Source organism: Oncorhynchus gorbuscha, linkage group LG06, assembly GCF_021184085.1.
Source record: "Oncorhynchus gorbuscha isolate QuinsamMale2020 ecotype Even-year linkage group LG06, OgorEven_v1.0, whole genome shotgun sequence".
NCBI classification, from domain to species: domain Eukaryota; kingdom Metazoa; phylum Chordata; class Actinopteri; order Salmoniformes; family Salmonidae; genus Oncorhynchus; species Oncorhynchus gorbuscha.
The window spans coordinates 83599951-83619832 of NC_060178.1; the positions used below are offsets into that span (position 1 = coordinate 83599951).

The window sequence follows — 19882 nt, forward strand, 5'->3', positions numbered from 1 at the left end:
TGACTACTGAGGTCAGCCTGCAGGCGCCCAGCATGTCACAAGGAGTTGCTAGAGCCCAATAAGCCAAGTAAAGCCTCCCCCGGCCAAACCCTCCCCTAACCCAGATGATGCTGGGGCAATTGTGCGCCACCCTATGGGACTCCCGGTCACCCGGGTCTGCAGTGACGACTCAGTGCCTTATGCAGTGCCTTAGATTGCTATGCCACTCGAGAGGCTACAAATCAATAGTTATTTCTGGTTACTTTTTAAAGTCAGCTGTGTAACTCATTGAAATGGCTTTCGAGCCCTCTGGTTGCCAGGTCTTTTTTAGCCAAATTTTATGCTCTCCGTCTTGTCTGCCACATGGTGGTGCTATTGTTTCAAGTCACAAAAGCTTTGTCCTCAACATTCATAAAACAACCTTATTTACATTTACGATTCATACATTTCGGTAACTAAAGTGGTTGTAAAATCTCACCATGGACTGAGCAAAACAGCAATGGGAGGTTGCGTCTGTGTGTGATTACCTGTGTGTGTTTGAGAAGCTGTGTACGTGAGCAAATGCATGTGTATGTGTGTACCAGCTAAGCTGTAACTTTCACAATTGTCGTGCCCTGGTATTGCTACACATCTCTTCTGGGCACAGCTTCTGTATATTATCTGCATTTCCTCACCCCCTAACATCCTATCATCAGAAAGCAGAAGAGTTAGAAGTAGTGTTGCAGCCTCACGTGATGATGAGCCTTGCTTGAGACATGGAACATCCACTTTTGCTGTCAGACCGGAATCTAGCTTTGATTCACTCACTCGCATGCACACACACACACACACACATCTTATTATCATGACGGTTAATTGCCTGTGCTGATAGAGTTGGTGCTTACAAATGAACTATGATCACTACTGAGCAGACATCTTGTTTTGGGGTCATTTCATAGTGAGATGAGAGCAGAAAGATGACTAAACCACCAGTTCTGGGCACACACTGCACATTCTCTGCATAGTTTCCCAGTTGAGTCGATTACCACAGCCATTAAAGTACATTTGTCCTCCCTGCTCTTTCTCTCTTTCTCACAAACACACACGCACAAACAAAGACATACATACACACACCCTGCACATCAGCGACACCAACAGAGGCATCCAGATAGTCAAGCCACAATATTGCATTGTTATACAGCAGCACTTTTTTAAATGTGTGTGTATGTGCTTGTGTGCGTTTTTAAAGGGGGAAAGATAAATAACCTTTTAACCCTGCAGAACTTGTCTGGATTGGGTTGACTCAGCCCTGTTGGGGTTTCCATGGTGACAGTGACACATATTTGTACTTCTGAACTGTCTGTCATACTATGTCTTGTGTGTCACTTCCAGAAGTGTCCCCATACATTCAACTGTTGTCATAGATGTACGTCAACATATTATGTTTTAAAGGTCAACTGTCGGTCGTTAAATCCTAACTCTGGTGACCAACAGCCGCAGTGTCGAAAGCCTGATGTAAATCCTGACCTCTTGACCTCTATCTCTATCAGGTCAGGGGTCAGGGACAGCGCAGAGTGGGGTCAAAAGAAAACCCCTACTGTTCTGACCTTTCAGAGGGTCTCTCTCTCGTTCAATTCACATTTGCCTTATTGGCATGGGAAACATACTGTATGTATACATTGCCAAAGCAAACAAACAATAAACAAAAACAACATCAACAAAAAACGATTAGAAATTAACAGTAAACAAGGTTTCAAAAAGATAAAAACATTTCAAGTGTTTTATACTGAAAAATAGAAACTCAACACGTAAAGTGTTGGTCCCATGTTTCATGAGCTGAAATAAAAGAACACAGAAATGTTCCAGGCACGCAAAAGGCTTATTTCTCTCAAATTTAGTGCACAAATTGGTTATGGTATGGGCAGGCAAAAGCTAAGGACAATGAAACAATTTTATCGATGGAAATTTGAATGCAGAGATACCCTGACGAGATCCTGAAGCCCATTGTCGTGCCATTCATCCACCACCATCACCTCATGTTTCAGCATGATAATGTATGGCCCCATTTCACAATGATCTGTACATAATTCCTGTAAACTGAAGACGTCCCAGTTCTTCCATGGCCTGTATACTTCACCAGACATGTCACCCATTGAGCATGTTTGGGATGCTCTTGATCAATGTGTACGACAGCGTGTTCCAGTTTCCACCAATATCCAGGAACTTCGCAAAGCCATTGAAGAGGAGTGGGAGAACATTCCACAGGCCACAATCAACAGCCTGATCAGCTCTATGCGAAGGAGATATGTCACAACGCATTAGGCAAATGGTGGTCACACTAGATACTGACTGGTTTTCTGATCAACAACCCTACCTTTTTCTTAAGGTATCTGTGACCAACAGATGCATATCTGTATTCCATAGATTAGAGCCTAATGAATTTATTTCAACTGACAAATTTCCTTATATGAACTGTAACTCATAAAATCTTTGAAATTGTTGCATGTTGTGTTTATATTTTTGTTCAGTGTATTATCAGCTATGTACAGTGTTTTACCAATGTGCAAATAGTTATAGTAGGAATAGTGGGGGAAGATACATTGCCTTTAGAAAGTATACACGCCCCTTGTTACAGCCGGAAAAATAATAATAATTAAAAACATCAAGCGCTATGATGAAACTGGATCTCATGAGGACCACCACAGGAAAGGAAGACCCAGAGTTACCTCTGCTGCAGAGGATAAGTTCATTATAGCTACCAGCCTCAGAAATTGCAGCCCAAATAAATGCTTCACAGAGTTTAAGTAACAGACACATCTCAACATCAACTGTTCAGAGGAGACTGCATGAATCAGGCCTTCATGATTAACTTGAGATGGTGTGTCACTGGTCTACACACAATACACCATAATGTCAGAGTGAAATTTGTTTTTTAGAAATGTTTACAAATTAATAAAAATTGAAAAGCTTAAAAGTTTTGAGTCAATAAGTATTCTACCCCTTTGTTATGACAAGCCTAAATAAGTTAAGGAGTAAAACTTTGCTTAACAAGTCAAATAATAAGATGCATGGACTCACTCTGTGTGCAACATACAATTATCTGTAAGGTCCCTCAGTCGAGCAGTGAATTTCAAACACAGATTCAACAACAAAGACCAGGGAGGTTTTCCAATGCCTCACAATGACAGGCACCTATTTATAGACGGATAAAAATAAAAAACAGACATTGAATATCCCTTTGAGCATGGTGAAGTTATTAATTACACTTTGGATGGTGTATCAATACATCCAGTCACTACAAAGATACAGGCCTCTTTCCGAACTGAGTTGCTGGAGAGGAAGGGAACCGCTCGGGATTTTACCATGAGGCTAATGGTAACTTTTAAACAGTTACAGAGTTTAATGGCTGTGTTAGGAGAAAACTGAGGATGGATAAACAACATTGCAGTTGATCCACAATACTAACCTAAATTACAGATTGAAAAGAAGGAAGCCTGTACAGAATACAAATATTCCAAAACATGCATCCTGGTTTGCAATAAGGCACTAAAAAACTGCAAAATATGTGGCAAGGAAATTAACTTTATGTCCTAAAAACAAAGTGTTATGTTTGTGGCAAAATCAACAACACATCACTGAGTACCGCTCTTCATATTTTCAAGCATGGTGGTGGCTGCATCATGTTATGGGTATGCTTGTCATCGGCAAGGACTAGGGAGTTTTTTAGGTTAAAAAGAAATGGAATAGAGCTAAGCACACTCCCAGAGGAAATCCTGGTTCAGTCTGCTTTCCAACAGTAACTGGGAGACAAATTCACCTTTCAGCAGGACACTAACCTAAAGCACAAGGCCAAATATACACTGGAGTTGCTTACCAAGATGACATTGAATGTTCCTGAGTGGCCTAGTTACAGTTTGGACTAAAATTGGCTTGAAAATATATGGCAATACTTGAAAATGGCTGCCTAGCAATGAGCAACAACCAACTCGACAGAGTTTGAAGAATTGTAAAAAGAATCATGTGCAAATATTGTACAATCCAGGTGTCTAAAGCTCTTAGATGTACCCAGAAAGACTCAGCTGTAATCACTAGCAAATATGATTCTGACATGTGGGTGAGAATACTTCTGTAAATTATAAATTAGATATTTATGTATTTCATTTTCAATAAATTTGCTCAAATGTAAAAAAAAAAAATACTTTGTCATTATAGGGTGTTGTGGGTTGATGGGTGAGATAACAAAAATGTAATCAAAATGTGGAATAAGTCAAGGGGTATGAATATATTATATATATAATATTCACTGTAAATAAACAGATAAATATTGGTGGTATTTATAATGTTCTCACTCTCTCTGAATATGCTGATAACGTCAGCAGCAGCTACAGACGGAGAATAGGGATGTGATTCAGAAGAGAGAATATGAGAAGAGGAAAACTTTGAACGTAGGGCTTCAGCGCCTACCACAGGACGAATCGTTACCGAGGGGGGAGGAGTCCAACATGCAGCAGCCTTTAAAACTCATATGATCCCGAAAGGAAGAGCAATAGACTCCAGTGAACAGTCGCACTGTTCGACAGTGCATCAGCGGTTCCTTCACGACGTTCTGAAGGTGGATTTTCGTTTCCTCCTGCGCAGAACTGCTAAACTGCGTGTGGGGACCCAGGACCTGCGGTCTTCTTCCGTTATTCTTGTCATTGGTCTCGGAGCAACACACTCATTGTAGTTGTACTCACACACAGATCGCCTACGCACACAGACAGCAATCAACGGATTTCACTCTCAATAGGGACTTTTTTCCCCCCCGCATTTCAAAGGAAGGTAAACAACGCGGGAGAAAATGGCGTTGTCAATTAACGGCGTCCTCTGTACGCTGACCGTACTGATTTTGTGGCGGGCAGAGGAGCTAGTGGAAGCTTGCAGCTGTGCACCCGTGCATCCGCAACAGGCTTTCTGTAACGCGGACGTTGGTAAGTGATTGACAGGCTACGCCCTCACGTGTACCTTCTGTTGCGTCATTACTATAGCCTCTGTCAAGGTGTGCTTGCCAGTTCTGTCTGTTTTCCCAAAGTCACTACACTGGTGGCAGAGTTGGTCACTTATTCAGGGTCTTACTCTTTATTAGAAAAAGTTTGTTCCAAATCGGATGTTCGGTACTATATTTATTGAATATGTTAAATAATTTAAATTAAAATTGCCAATTTGTGTCCAATCAATTAGCTTGATGTCTCATCAAATGATATTAAAACAAGCATAAGGAAACATTTTTGTGTTAAAAAAAAAAAAAAAACTAATTTCATAACAATCTGAGATGGTTGGTGTCATGGTTTGCTGAAATGACATGGAACCACCCTTTTCCACACTGGCTGTTGACTGATGAGAATTGATTGACCAATTTCCAACCTCAAATGTAAACAGGAGATTATTAGTAAACTTTGCTTGAGAGATTTGAAGGCTTCCATGGCAATTTTTCTTCCTGAAAATTCTGCAGACATATTGGACAGGGTCTGATAGTAAGTAATGCAGAGGTGACACAGGCATGCCATTGTTTCCCCTAGATTTTATTATTATTATTATAAAAAATTTTTTTTGTAGAACTGTGAGAAGCTCATTTCTGGAGGTTTTTATTTTAAATTTTTTTTTTTACTCACTCCAGTAAATGAATGATGCCAACACCAACTATCTATAATCCCGGCCCAAAAAATGAGCCCAATATTGGCAAAAAAAAATGATTAAGGCTCTTACCCTGTACATGGCACCATACAATATTATCAGGTAGGTGTGTTATTAGAAATAAGCAAGGTTTTTGTTCTGGAACAAAGGGGCTACTTTCCTGCAATTCTACTCATTTTGCCATGGCTAATTCTGTGTTCTTATGCTCAAACAAAATCAATTGGTTTCATTGCTTGAGCTTTTTCTGGGGTGATTTCAAGTTATCGAAGATTGAATGATTGACCTTGAGTTTTTTAAAATCATTTCTACAAACTTTGTCTGTTCTCTTAAGTGTACACTGAAAGTGTTTTTACATCCCAAAAAGTTATATTAAACAAATTATTTGTTTTTATTTATATATTATTACCAGTCAAGTTTGGCCTCACCTACTCCATTCAATGATTTTTCTTTATTTTTACTATCATTCTACAATGTGGAAAATAGTGAGTACATCAAAACTAGTAAATAACACATATGGAATCATGTAATAACCAAAAAAGTGTTAAACAAATCAAAATATATTTGAGACTCTTAAAAGTAGCCACACTTTGGCTTGATAACAGCTTTGCACCCTTGGCATTCTCTCAACCCGCTTCATGAGGTAGTCACCTGGAATGCATTTGAATTAACAGGTGTGCCTTGTTTAATTTGTGTAATTTCTTTCCTTAATGCATTTCATCCAATCAGTTTTTTTTGTTGTGACAAGGTAGGGGTGGTATACAGAAGATGGCCCTATTTGGTAGAAGACCGTCCATTATTATGGAACAGTTCAAATAAGCAAAGAGAAATTACAGTCCATCATTGCTTTGAGACATGAAGGTCAGTCTGGAGAAACTTTGAACATTTCTTCAAGGGCAGTTGCTAAAACCATCAAGCCCTATGATGAAACCGGCTCTCATGAGGTCCGCAACAGGCAAGGATAACCCAGAGTTACTTCTGCTGCAAAGGAGAAGTTCATTAGTTACCAGCCTCAAGTTGCAGCCCAAATAAATGCTTCACAGAGTTCAAGGAACAGACACATGTCACCATTAACATTTCAGAAGAGACTGTGTGAATCAGGCCTTCATGGTCAATTTGCTGCAATGAAACCCCTACTAAAGGACACATAAGAATACTTGCTTGTGCCAAGAAATATGAGCAATGGACATTAGACCGGTGGAACTCTGTCCTTTGGTCTGATGAGGCCAAATTGATTTTTTTAAATTATTTTTTTGGTTCCAACTGCCCTGTCTTTGAGACTCTGAGTAGGTGAATGGATGATCTCCCCATGTGTGGTTCCCACCATGACGCATGAAGGAGGTGTGATGGTTTGCGCTTAGTGGGACTATCATTTGTTTTTCAACAGGCAATGACCCAACACACCTCCAGGTTGTGTAAGGGCTATTTCACCAAGGAGAGTGATGGAGTGCTGCATCAGATGACCTGGCCTCCACAATTACCTGACCTCAACCCAATTGAGATGGTTTGGGATGAGTTGGACTGCAGAGTGAAGGAAAAGCAGCCAACAAGTGCTCTGCATATGTGGGAACTCCTTCAAGACTGTTGGAAAAGCATTCCAGGAGAAGCTGGTTGAGAGAATGCCAAGAGTGCAAAGCTGTCATGGCAAAAGGTGGCTACTTTGAAGAAAAGCAAATAAAAATATATTTTGTTTGAAGCTTTTTTATTTTTTTGGTTACTACATGATTCCATATGTGTTTTGATGTAGAAAATAGTCAAATTTAAAAACTCCTTGAAAGATTAGGTGTGTTATCTTTGACTCTGTGCGCACATACATTCACACACTCATCTCAAGCTCTGCTAGAGCTTCCACTGTCAACTAAGTGCTGTTACTGTGAAGTGGAAACGTCTTACACAAGCTCACAGAACGGGACTGCCAAGTGCTGAAGCGCGTAAAAGTGTCTGTCCTCGGTTGTCACACTCACTACCGAGTTCCAAACTGCCTCTGGAAGCAATGTCAGCACAAAAACTGTTCATCGGGATCTTCATGAAATTTGCTCGCCGCCATTGGACTGGAGCATTGACGGAACACTTAATGCTACAGCATACAATGACATTCTAGACTATTCTGTGCTTCCAACTTTGTGGCAACAGTTTGGGGAAGGCCTTTTCCTGTTTCAGCATGACAATGCACCCGTGCTCAAACTGAGGTCCATACAAAGGGTTTGTCGAGATCGGTGTGGAAGAACTTGACTTGCCTGCACAGAAGCCATGACCTCAACCCCATTGAACACCTTTGGGATGAATTGGAACACCATATCGCCCAATATCAGTGCCTGACTTCACTAATGCTCTTGTGGCCGACTGGAAGCCAGTCCCTGCAGCAATGTTCCAACATCTAGTGGAAAACCTTCCCAGATTAGTGGAGGTTGTAATGGCAGCAAAAGGGGGGGACAAACTTCATATTAATGGCCATGATTTTTGGAATAAGATGTTTTTGCAGGTGTCCACATACTTTTGTGTTTTTTTTTTTTGTGTGTGGCAGCAACAATTTAGCAGTGGTGGTGAGCTGCTGCTAAAATAATACAGGGGAAACACTGCACACAGTCCCCTGTGAGTTTACAGTGCTTCAGCGTCTGCTGTGGGGCTTGGAGTATTGCCTGGTTTGTGGACGTGGCACAGCAGGATGAGAGGAAGACATAAAGAGCGAGCAAGGGAGGATAAGATGAACTAAGTAGGTTAGTATAAATTCTGCTTTGGAGTCCCTCTAAGAACTACAGTCCTCTCTCGCTCTTTCTCTCTTTCTATCCTCCTTTCTTCTTTCCCTCCTTCCTCTGAGGGGTGTAGCTGCGAGGAATGACAGGAATGTTCCTGGGGTTTTCCCGCTCCGCACCAGACTAATGCAGTGGGACAGCAACAGACCACTTCAAAGAGATTCTGCTGGGGAAAACTGGTTGTCAACGTTGTTTCCACGTCACTTCAGCAACAAAAATAAATACAACGTTGAATCAACGTGAAAAAGATTGGAGTTTCAAGAAGTCATCAACATAAGGGAATTGCTTTTTTTTTTTTGACATGGTGACATTTGTTGAATTCAAGTTAGTTGACAACTTAACCAAATGTACACTGATCAAAAATATGAAGTCAACATGCAACAATGCCAGAGATATTTTTACAGAGTTACAGTTCATATAAATCAGTCAATTTAAATGAGTTCATTAAGCCCTAATCTATGGATGTCACATGACTGGGAATACAGATACCTTAAGGTAGAGGTGTGGATCAGAAAACAAGTCTGTATCTGGTGTGACCACCATTTGCCTCATGCAGCATGACACATCTCCTTCTTGATCAAGCTGTTGATTTTAGGCTGTGGAATGTTGTAGAACTCTTCAATGGCTGTGCGAAGTTGCTGGATATTGGTGGGAACTGGAACACACTTGTACACGTTGATCCAAAGCATCCCAAACCTGCTCAATGAGTGATGTGTCTGGTAATTATGCAGGCCATGGAAGAACTGGGACATTTTTAGCTTCCAGGAATTGTCTATAGATCCTTGCGAAATGAGGCTGTGCATTATCATGCTGGAACTTGAGGTGACGGCAGCGGATGAATGGCAAACCAATGGGCCTCAGGATCTCGTCATGATATCTCTGCGCGTTCAAATTGCCATTGACTAAAATGCTATTGTGTTCATTGTCTGTCGCTTATACCTGCCCCTTACATAACCCCACCGCCACCATGGTGCATTCTGTCCACCAATGTTGACATCGGCTAACCGCTAGCCCATATAATGCCATACATGTTGTCTTCCATATACCTGATGCAGGTAGTCTAGCGGTTAAGAGCGTTGGGTCAGTAACTGGAAGGTCACTGTTTCGAGTCCCTGAGCCAACTAGGTCAAAAATCTGCACTTAATCATAATTGCTCTGGATAAGAGTGTCTGCTAAATGACTAAAATGTACATTTTGAACTGTGATTCATCCATGAGGAGCACGCATCTCCAGTGTGCCAATGGCTATCGACGGTGAGCATTTGCCAAATGAAACGACAGTCACTTACGACACCAAATTGCATTCAGGTCAAGACCCTGGTTAGGACAACAAGCAAGCAGATGCGCTTCCCTGAGATTTTCTGACAGTGCAGAAATTCTTCAGTCGTGCAAACTCACGGTTTCATCAGCCGTCTGGGTGACTGGGCTCCGACGATCCCGCAGGTGAAGAAGCTGGATGTGGAGGTCCTGGGCTGGCGTGGTTACAAGTGGTCTGCGGTTGTGAGGCCAGTTGGACGTACTGCTAAATTCTCTAAAACGACATTGGAGGGGGCTTATGGAAGATTCAATTCTCTAGCAAACACTCTGGCGGACATTCCTGCAGTCAGCATGTCAATTGCACAATCTCTCAACTTGTGGCATTGTGTTGTGGCAACTGCACATTTTTATAGTGACCTTTTCTTGTCCCCAGCACAAGGTGCACCTGTGTAATCATGCGGTTTAATCAGCTTCTTGATATGCCACACCTGTCAGGTGGATGACTTATCTTGGTAAAGGAGAAATTCTCACTAACACGGATGTCATTTTATTGGTCACGTGTTAAGCAGATATTGCGGCGAAATGCTTGTTTTCTAGCTCCAACAGTGCAGTAATATCTAACTATTCCTTTACTTTGTGTGTATTAAGACTGCATAAATATTTGGCCAAGTAATGTCAGAGCTGCATAGACTAAGATACAGTATATACATATGAGATGAGTAATGCAAAATATGTAAACATTATTAAAGTGGCCAGTAACTTCAAGTCTAGGCAGCAGCCTCTAATATGCTTGTGATGGCTATTTAACAGTCTGATGGCCTTGAGCTAGAAGCTGTTTTTCAGTCTCTCGGTCCCAGCTTTGATGCACCTGTACTGACCTCGCCTTCTGGATGATAGCGGGGGGGAACAGGCAGTGGCTCAGGTTGTTGTCCTTGAACTTTTTGGTCTTCTTGTGACATTGGTTGCTATAGGGCAGGTAGTTTGTCCCCAGTGATGCGTAGGGCAGACTGCACCATCCTCTGGAGAGCCCTGCGGTTGGGGGCGGTGCAGTTGCCTTACCAGGCGGTGATACAGCCCAAGAGGATGCTCTCAATTGTGTATCTGTAAAAGTTAAGTGCCAAGCCAAATTTCTTCAGCCTCCTGATTGTAATCAAATTTGTGGATAAAATCTGAGCGAAATAATATTTTTATGCGTATGTAACCAACACTTTACGTTGCGTTTAAAAATATATATTTTTCAGTGTAAATCAAAACTAGTCATTGAAATTACGTCTCTGCCCAGTGGGATGGGTGCTGTGCACACACTACTGTACAGACATACAGTACACACACATACATTTATTTGTAGTGTATGCATCTCTTTCTCTCTCTAATGCATTGATCTGGCAGCTTAACATCAGGCTTGTCAGTTTTGGGTACACAAAAGAAAAAACAAAGTTAAGGACTTCTCACATGCATGGTATCCATGGAAATGGCACAAACTTCCTCCCATCCTTCTGACCATTCCCTCTATGATAATCTTTCTCAGTGGCGCAGCGGTCTAAGGCACTGCATCTCAGTGCTAGAGGTGTCACTACAGACCTTGGTTCGATTCCAGGCTGTATCACAACCGGCTGTGATTGGCGCTACCATATGGCGGCGCACAATTGGCCCAGCGTTGTCCGGTTTAGGGTTTGGACGGGGTAGGCCGTCATTGTAAATAAGAATTTGTTCTTAACTGACTTGCCTCGTTAAATTTAAATAAAAACGCACACTATTGACTTACAGGGTGGGATCCTCTGACTTTCAGGTGTTGACTCTTCTTCAGAATCCCAGTGTCCTGGTCATTTTGAGCATACGTACATACCTCTTAGTGTAGCAGTCCCACCAAGCTCATCAAAATGAGTTAAACTGCAGTGGGAGGCCAAGAATATGCTTAAGCTATGCTCCCGTCCATATTCAGAGGAAATTCGGGACAATGTACAACAAAAGCATCACTCCGAAGTGAGAACTCACTGGACACATGCCTATTCTACCTTGGTTCAGTGTAATTGAATTGAAATGAAACAATGTTGAATCAACCAGTGGGAAGTGACACTCATTGCACCAGATTTATTTTACAGCTAATTTTACGTCTTTATTCCCTGGGAAAGACATGGGACTTCCCAGCCTGCTCCAGCAGGGGCTGGGAAGGGAGAGGCCATGTCACCCCCTAGAACCACTGCTCTGATGGGGAGAGAGATGGGGTGTGGTCGAGGGAGGGTTGGGTGAACTCAGGATGGTTTTCATGGAAAGACATTGCTTAGTGCTGGGATGTATAAGTAATTCTGCATAGCTATGATTGTGTTTTTTTTTAACCTCTTAGCTTTCTCTGCTACCCTAGAGTTTCTGCTGCACTCAACACTGTGCGCCTATGACCTAGTTAAGAAATCGCAAGCGGGGGAAATGGTGCCTATTTAGGAAAACAACATATTTCCTGCAAAAGTCGTTAAACAGGCAGCAGTCCTGAATCACTTTTACATTTTAGCAGACTCTCTTATCCAGCGTGACTTACAGGAGGGTTGAGTGCCTTGCTCAAGGGCACATCGGCAGATTATTCACCTAGTCAGCTCTGGGATTTGAACCCACATCCTTTCGGTTACTAGTCCAATGCTCTTAACTGCTATGCTACCTGCCGCTCCTACACTGTTACCCTGAGCTGAGTGTTCTCTCTAGGGCTGGGAATTGATAGGGACCTCATGATACGATATCACGATACTTAGGTGCCGATACTTAGTGCCTATTCTCACGATTCTATATGTATTGCGACTCAATACTGTGACTGTATTGCGATTCCATAGTCCAAACAAATTGCTCACTGTATGTCTGCTGCAGAGGGACAAGAGCCACAAATGAGTTTGGATCAGTGATGGAAATGCATAAATACTGCAGCCAACTAGCGCAAAAATAATATTGCCACATTGTCAAAACGATATATCTTGTCAAATAATATCCCGACATGTGATTGTTTCCCCCAAAAATGTAGCACTAGTTCTCTCTACACAGTTGTATACCCAGGGTCCTTAGTGCTCATTAGCCTCTGGACCTGAATGAGGTCAGGAAACGAGAGGGGAAAAACTCCCTGGAATGCAGGAGAGGGAGCCAGCCAGGTACACCGCTGGCGTGTGTTTTGCATCAGCCTCAGTCAGCGCCATGTGTATGAACTTGAAGTGGTTACATGTGCAGAAAAGCATGCGAAAGAGAGCGGGGGGAGCAGTGAACCCCTCTGTATTTGTCTGTTCCATGCCATAAAGAGAACCCAAGGGTGTAGAGCAATGGCAGTCACCCCTGTGGAGTGTCTCTCTGGTGATTTTATGTTATTGCTCATATTTTCCATTCCCTTCCCATAGCTGAAGCATGATGTAGTCTGAGAGGTCTTTAACACACACACACAGGAACTACAGCTCATTCACACTTTCTGTCCTCTATCCTTCAGTGTCCCTATATTGTGTCCTCTGATTTCTTTCTCTTGCTATTGCTGTCCCTGTCTCTCTTGCGTGCTCTCTCTCTCCTTGATAATGTGCCTCAATCACTCCCTTGTTTCAGTGAAGCACACATCCCTCCCTGCCAATATGTGCTAACAAATCGTGATGTGGAATGGTACTGGCAGCTAGTTCACAACCTGAAACAGTCAAAACAAAGTTGTTTTGACTCACTGTGTTGGGGTTTATTGATGTAGGAACTACAAGCTGCTGTTTAGGCTGCCTGGGCTCCATCTGCAGGTGGTTAATGAGCTGTACTGTTGAGGGAAGTATTCGAACAGAAGCTTTGTTTTGTGTATTCTGACCCCATATCTGTCTCCCTGCAGTGATCCGAGCGAAGGTGGTGGGGGAGAAGGAGGTGGATACTGGGAATGATATCTATGGGAACCCCATCAAGAGGATCCAGTATGAGGTCAAGCAGATCAAGGTGAGAATACATCCATGAACTTTAACCCCCCCCCCCCTGATTTGGGGTTGTTAGATCTAAGACCTGTGTTCATCTAACCCCTTACCTGTTATATTGTGTTGTAGATGTTTAAGGGTCCTGACCAGGACATTGAGGCGATCTTCACTTCACCGGTCTCTGCTGTGTGTGGTGTTACCTTGGATACTAGCGGCAAGAAGGAGTACCTAATATCCGGTAAGGCTAGTCATCTGACCTGACCTGACACTGATGACATGGCGTAATCTCCCTCCGCTGTGTGCTAGAAGTAGTCTGATCCCAGAGCTGTTTGTTTTCTCGTGCCTACTCCTAAGGTTATTGGTATTACAATGACCATAGGAATTGGCAAGACGGCACAAACAGATCTGGGATGAGGCTATGCTAGATGGTGCTGAGTGAGCATAACTGGAGTAGACATACAGAGGGGCATTAGATCATGCACGCTCTGGTTTCCCTACACACACACTCAGCTTAATTACAGGGAACACCAGAACAGGAACTGCTGAGGCTAGCGTTTTCCTCCTTCTGGATTCTTTAGGACTCCGGACGGACCTCAGTATGGTGTTAACCATTTTCTGTCCGACAAGCATTCCAACAACTCACCCCTTTCGTCCCTCACCACCTCTTCTCCATTTTCTTATCGCTATCTGCCCCGATCTATGGGGGGGGGGGCTTGTAAAAGAGAAGCTGCTGTCTGATTTCAGTGACTCAGTTATCACGTTTCAGAACCACATCTGTTGCTGTTTTAGAGAACCTTTCTTTCTCGCGCTCCTTCTACTTACCCCGCCCCCCTTTTTCCCCCCACCTCGCTCTCAACCTCCTTCTCTTTCTCCCTCTGTTGCTCCCTGTAGGCAAGGTGGAGGCAGGTGGGAAGATGCATGTGACCCTGTGTGACTACATAACGCCCTGGGAGTCCATGAGCCCCACTCAGAAGAAGAGTCTGACTCAGCGCTATCAGATGGGCTGTGACTGCAAGGTAGGGAGGTGGTGGGAAGCAAGGAGTAATGTGGAAGGGGTAGATGGCTAGGAAAACCAATCTTAAAGGCCTAGTGCAGTCAATTCTGTTTCCCTGTGTTTTCTATCCTAGTTTCATCAGCTGTTGTACAACTTCTTTTTTTATCAGTTATTTCCTGATTTTTGTATTTTCAACCAGTAACTATCTAGAGGTCACAAAATTTGATCTGATCTTCATAAAGGTCACAACAATAGACAGACTGCTTAAGCTAATAACACAAACAATTAATGTTTTCATGTCTTTATTGAACACAGTGTAAACATTCACAGTGCAGGATGGGAAAAGTATGTGAACCCTTGGATTTAATAACTGGTTGACCCTCCTTTGGCAGCAATAACCTCAACCAAATGTTTTCTGTAGTTGCGGATCAGACCTGCACAACAGTCAGGAGGAATTTGGGACCATTTCTCTTTACAAAACTGTTTCAGTTCAGAAATATTCTGATGTCTTGTGTGAACTGCTCTCTCGAGGTCATGCCACAGCATCTCAATCGGGTTGAGGTCAGCACTCTGACTGGGCCACCCCAGAAGGTATATTTTCTTCTGTTGAATCCATTCTGTTGTTGATTTACTTCTGTGTTTTGGGTTGTTGTCCTATTGCATCACCCAACTTCTGAGCTTCAATTGATGGACAGATGGCCTTCAATTGGTGGACAGATGGCCTAACGTTCTCCTGCCAAATGTCTTGATAAACTTGGGAATAAATGTCTGTCTGATAGAAATCTGTTCTGAGGCAGAACCAGCCCCAAACCATGATGCTCCCATCCACCATACTTTACAGTTGGGATGAGGTATTGATGTTGGTGTGCTGTGCCTTTTTTCTCCACACATGGTGTTGTGTGTTCCTTCCAAACAACTCAACTTTTTAATCTGTCCACAGAATATTTTGCCAGTTGCGCTGTGGAACATCCAGGGGCACTTTTGCAAACTTCAGACTTGCAGCAATGGTTTTTTGGACAGCAGTGGCTTCTTTTCCGTGGTGTCTTCCCATAAACACCATTCTTGTTTTACGTATCGTAGACTCGTCAGATGTTAGCATGTTCCAGAGATTTCTGTAAATCTTTAGCTGACACTCTAGGATTCTTCTCAACCTCATTAAGCATTCTGCGCTGTGCTCTTGCAGTTCTTTGCAGGATGGCCACTCCTAGGGAGAGTAGCAACAATGCTGAACTTACTCCATTTATAGACAATTTGTCTTTCCGTGGACTGATGAACAGCAAGGCTTTTAGAGATAATTCTGTAACCCTTTCCAGTTTTATGCAAGTCAACAGTTCTTAATCTTAGGTCTTCTGAGATCTCTTTTGTGCAAGACATGGTTCACATTAGCTATTCACAAGAAGCATTGTCTAACTTATTGTGTTTTTTTTAAATATATGGCAAGGAAGCTCTAACCAACATCTTCAATCTTGTCTCATTTATTGAACTCTAGGTTAGCTGACTCCAATTAGCTTTTGGAGAAGTCATTAGCCTAGAGGTTCACATACTTTTTCCAACCTACACTGTGAATGTATTTGTCTTGACTATATTGAATACACAATGTAAACAATTTGTTTTTAGTTGAAGCACACTTTTTGTCTATTGTTGTGACGAAGATCAGATCAAATGGACTAATTTGTGCATAAATCCAGGTAATTCCAAAGGGTTTACATACTTTTTCTTTCCACTGTATTTTTGCCCATTTTAAATGGAGATCTATTACAGTAAGGTACTTGGTCCTTTTAACCTGTGTGTCTGTCTCGCTCTCTGTGTAGATTGTGCGCTGCCCCTCCCTGCCCTGTGCCATTTCTGCTCCAGAGGAGTGTCTGTGGACAGACCTGATGATAGAGAAGCAGGTGCACGGTCGCCAAGCTAACCACTACACCTGCGTCAAGAGGGCCGATGGCTCCTGTTCCTGGTATCGCGGTGTGACTCCGCCCAAGAAGGAGTTCCTGGATATCGAGGACCCCTAGTCACTTTCTGCCCCTACCCCCTTCCAGCTGCCCACTGCACAACCTGATTAAAGAAAAATGTTTCTAAACATTTCATGAAATATTCGGGGAGAAAATAAGTTCTGTGTGAGAGGACAACATTAATTTGATACACATATAAAATATAACGAGGCAAAGCTGAATGATTTAAGAGAGCTTGGTTAATAATGTACTGTTCCAAAAACAACTCCCAGCTACTACCCCTTGTGTTTGCAGATCTAAAGGGACTGGATATGTTGATAGTATGGTGATGACTCCACCTAGCCCCCTAAATGGTATTTGTCAAATTGCTTACACCCATCCGGTTCCTTCAGGATTGCAAAACACAGAAGTTTTAGAGGCTAGGGGAAGGAGCTAGACAGGGGCTCAGGATGTTTGTGTAGCTATTTAGTGCCACAAGACTTGTCTATACTGGTCGTGTGGTGGTGATGTCACATCCCCCTGAGGCTGGCGTCAGGAGGACAGATAATTTCTTGGTTATGGCAACAGAACCCAGGTCAAAAGTAGTGCGCTCTCTACCCCTGTCAAACGTACCCAGGTTAGAACGACTCCATATCTATTCAATGATGGCTCAACATTACTTATGTTTCCTCATTCTGTTTGATTTCAAAGCCATATTCCAAGATGCCTTTCTTTTTAACTAGTCAAATGCTATTTGTTGCTTCTCATAAGCATGCTGTTAGGACTAATCAGATTGATGGTGAGGCGGGACTTCCCAGCTTGTTCTAATAGACATTTGGTAAGAAAGGTGTTTAGTTTTTATAAATAGTTGCATTTCATTTTGTCTGAATAACCAAAGCAGACCAGTCAGACAAATATGGGAATAACAACATTTTAAAAGAACCTTCTAGAATGCATGTCTCACCGGACCAGTCTATGGCATGTGATAGAGATGGATGCCTATGGTATCACATATTTACCCCCCCCCCTCGATGCCCCTTCTAGACTCAACAACCCCCTCACCCCTCACTGTCTCCACCCACTCTCTCTAGATTGCTGTACAGAACCTATGCATATACTTTTCTGTTATTTGCATCATTAGATCTAGAACTAGATTTGCACTTTGAAGAGGAATTCCAGTAAAGACCAAACCAAGTGATCCTCTAGTGTTTTTAATATCGTACTGCAGTCAGGCAGACTGTATCCCAAATGGCACCCTATTCCCATATAGTGCACTATATGGGCCCTGGTCAAAAGTAGCACTTACAAGCCTCCCGGGTGGCACAGTGGTCTAAGGCACTGCATCGCTGTGCCACCAGAGATCCTGGGTTCGAGCCCAGGCTCTGTCGTGACCGGGAGGTCTATGGGGCGGTGCACAATTGGCCCAGCGTTGTCCAGGTTAGGGAGGGTTTGGCCGCCAGGGCTCTCCTTGTCTCCTCATGCACCAGTGACCCCTGTGGCGGGCCGGGCGCAGTGCACACTGACCAGTACAGTGTTTCCTTTGACACATCGGTGCTTCTGGATTGGATGTGCATTGTGTCAAGAAGCAGTGCAGCTTGGTTTGGTTGTGTTTCTGAGGACCTTCGCCTCTCCCAAGTCCATACGAGAGTTGCAGAGATGAGACAAGACTGTAATTACTAATTGGAGAGAAAAGGGCACTACAAAGGAAATAGGGTGTCTTATGGGACTCAACCAGACAGCCAGGTCGTCTTAACTGCAGTCAGTTGCATTGCGCAGGTGATCACATCTCACAATGCCTGGAGAAGTGTAACTTCTCAGGAAACCACATCGACATGAAAGGATGCATATATATATATCTTCTGAGATCTGAGGCACATACTCCTCAGATCTCAGTAGATTGCTATATTATATTAATTTGGTCATAAATTATGATAAAATAACAGAAGCACAAATTAAAAGTGGGAGTTTCCAATTTCAGTACATTTTTGTTTTCCAGTGTTAAATCTATAACTTTTTTTTGTTCCCCCATCAAGTCTGTCGTTCTCTTTAAAGTGGTGAAAGTCTTCTTGCGCTGGGAGCATGTGAGAGAAAGAATCTCACCAGTGGCTACTGAGGACAGCTCATAATAATGGCTGGAACTGAATCAATGTAATGACATCAAACACATGGAAACTGTTTGATGTATTTGATCTCATTCTGCCCCAGCAATTACCAAGAGCCCATCCTCTCCAGTTAAGGTGCCACCAACCTCCTGTGAATCTCACCCTTGTATAGATCTACAAGGGTCTAAAGCGGATTGGATGTAATAAGCATGGTGCTCATTCTCTTTCAGAAGGCAATCCCTTGGTAATACCATATTTCTTCTACCTTATCCAATGCTTTGATGTACATGTGCTAAGTCTGTAGGGAAGAGTTGATGGGGTTTTGTGGGTGTAGAGGTGGAGTGTGAAGACAACCAGACTATGCATGTGTTTAGTGCTTTGTGTAAGTCCCTTGTGGACGTTCAGCCAATGTACAAAAATATACAACAGTATTATCAAATAAAACCAAACCTTTGAAATAACTTTCTCTGTGTGTTTCTGTGCTGTTGGTAGTTATCAGCCCTTGATTTAGTGTTTCCCATGTTGCACCACTAAAGGGTGCTGACTAAATGATTATCGCTGTTTTGGGTCTGAAAATAGAGCCTGCATCCCAAATTGCACGGAGTACTTGAATCACTTTTTCTGGTGAAAGAACTTGGGTGCTGTTGTTCTTGCAGTGGTCAATAATGTGGCCTTATGTTGGAAATGCCATTCTAAATGTATCAGAAGGATTAAAAATGCTAACATAGATTAATGGTGGCTAACATGGAGCTGTCGTCTCACTGGCCAGATTCTAGCCTGGTTCAAATACTACCTCACATTTTATTTTTGTGCATAAAACTCCGTTGTACCACAACCGCCAAATGCATCGAGGACTCAATCATTGCTATTCTCCCTTCTGGGTTGGCTACAAGGCCCTCCTCCGCCGCCCTCCCTTTGACAAATCAGATCATGCCTCCATTCTGCTCCTCCCCACTTATAGGCAGAAACTTGGTCTGACAAATCAGAATCTATCCTTCAAGATTGTTTTGATCACATGGACTGGGAAATGTTCAGGGTCACCTCCTGAGAATAGTATCGACATACACTGACTTAGTGACTGGTTTAATCAGGAAGTGAGAGAATGTTCCCACTGTGGCAATTAGAACTTAACCAAACCAAAATTCATGGATAGATCAAGGGGCCAGGGTTCCGGTGTTCCGGTCTAGAACAGCAAAACTGCAGGAGCAGTCAACTTCGGTACTACAGTTTTAACAAAGACTATTTCAATAGACGGTCATATAGAGATGTCAGATTTGAAATTTGTGCACTAAACATCGATTGAATTATTCAAATCGTTG

The 19882-nt window shown here is 42.7% G+C and overlaps 1 protein-coding gene across 1 annotated transcript; it reads left to right on the forward strand.

Annotated features, from left to right (window-relative positions):
- Window positions 1-4476: 4476 nt before the first annotated feature.
- timp2a (TIMP metallopeptidase inhibitor 2a) lies at window positions 4477-19024 on the forward strand. The gene is made up of 5 exons (XM_046354327.1): window positions 4477-4928; window positions 13464-13564; window positions 13669-13777; window positions 14431-14555; window positions 16345-19024. The coding sequence occupies exons 1-5, from the start codon at window positions 4799-4801 to the stop codon at window positions 16540-16542; spliced, it is 663 nt and encodes a 220-aa protein (XP_046210283.1). The 5' UTR covers window positions 4477-4798; the 3' UTR covers window positions 16543-19024.
- The last annotated feature ends 858 nt before the right edge of the window (window positions 19025-19882 follow it).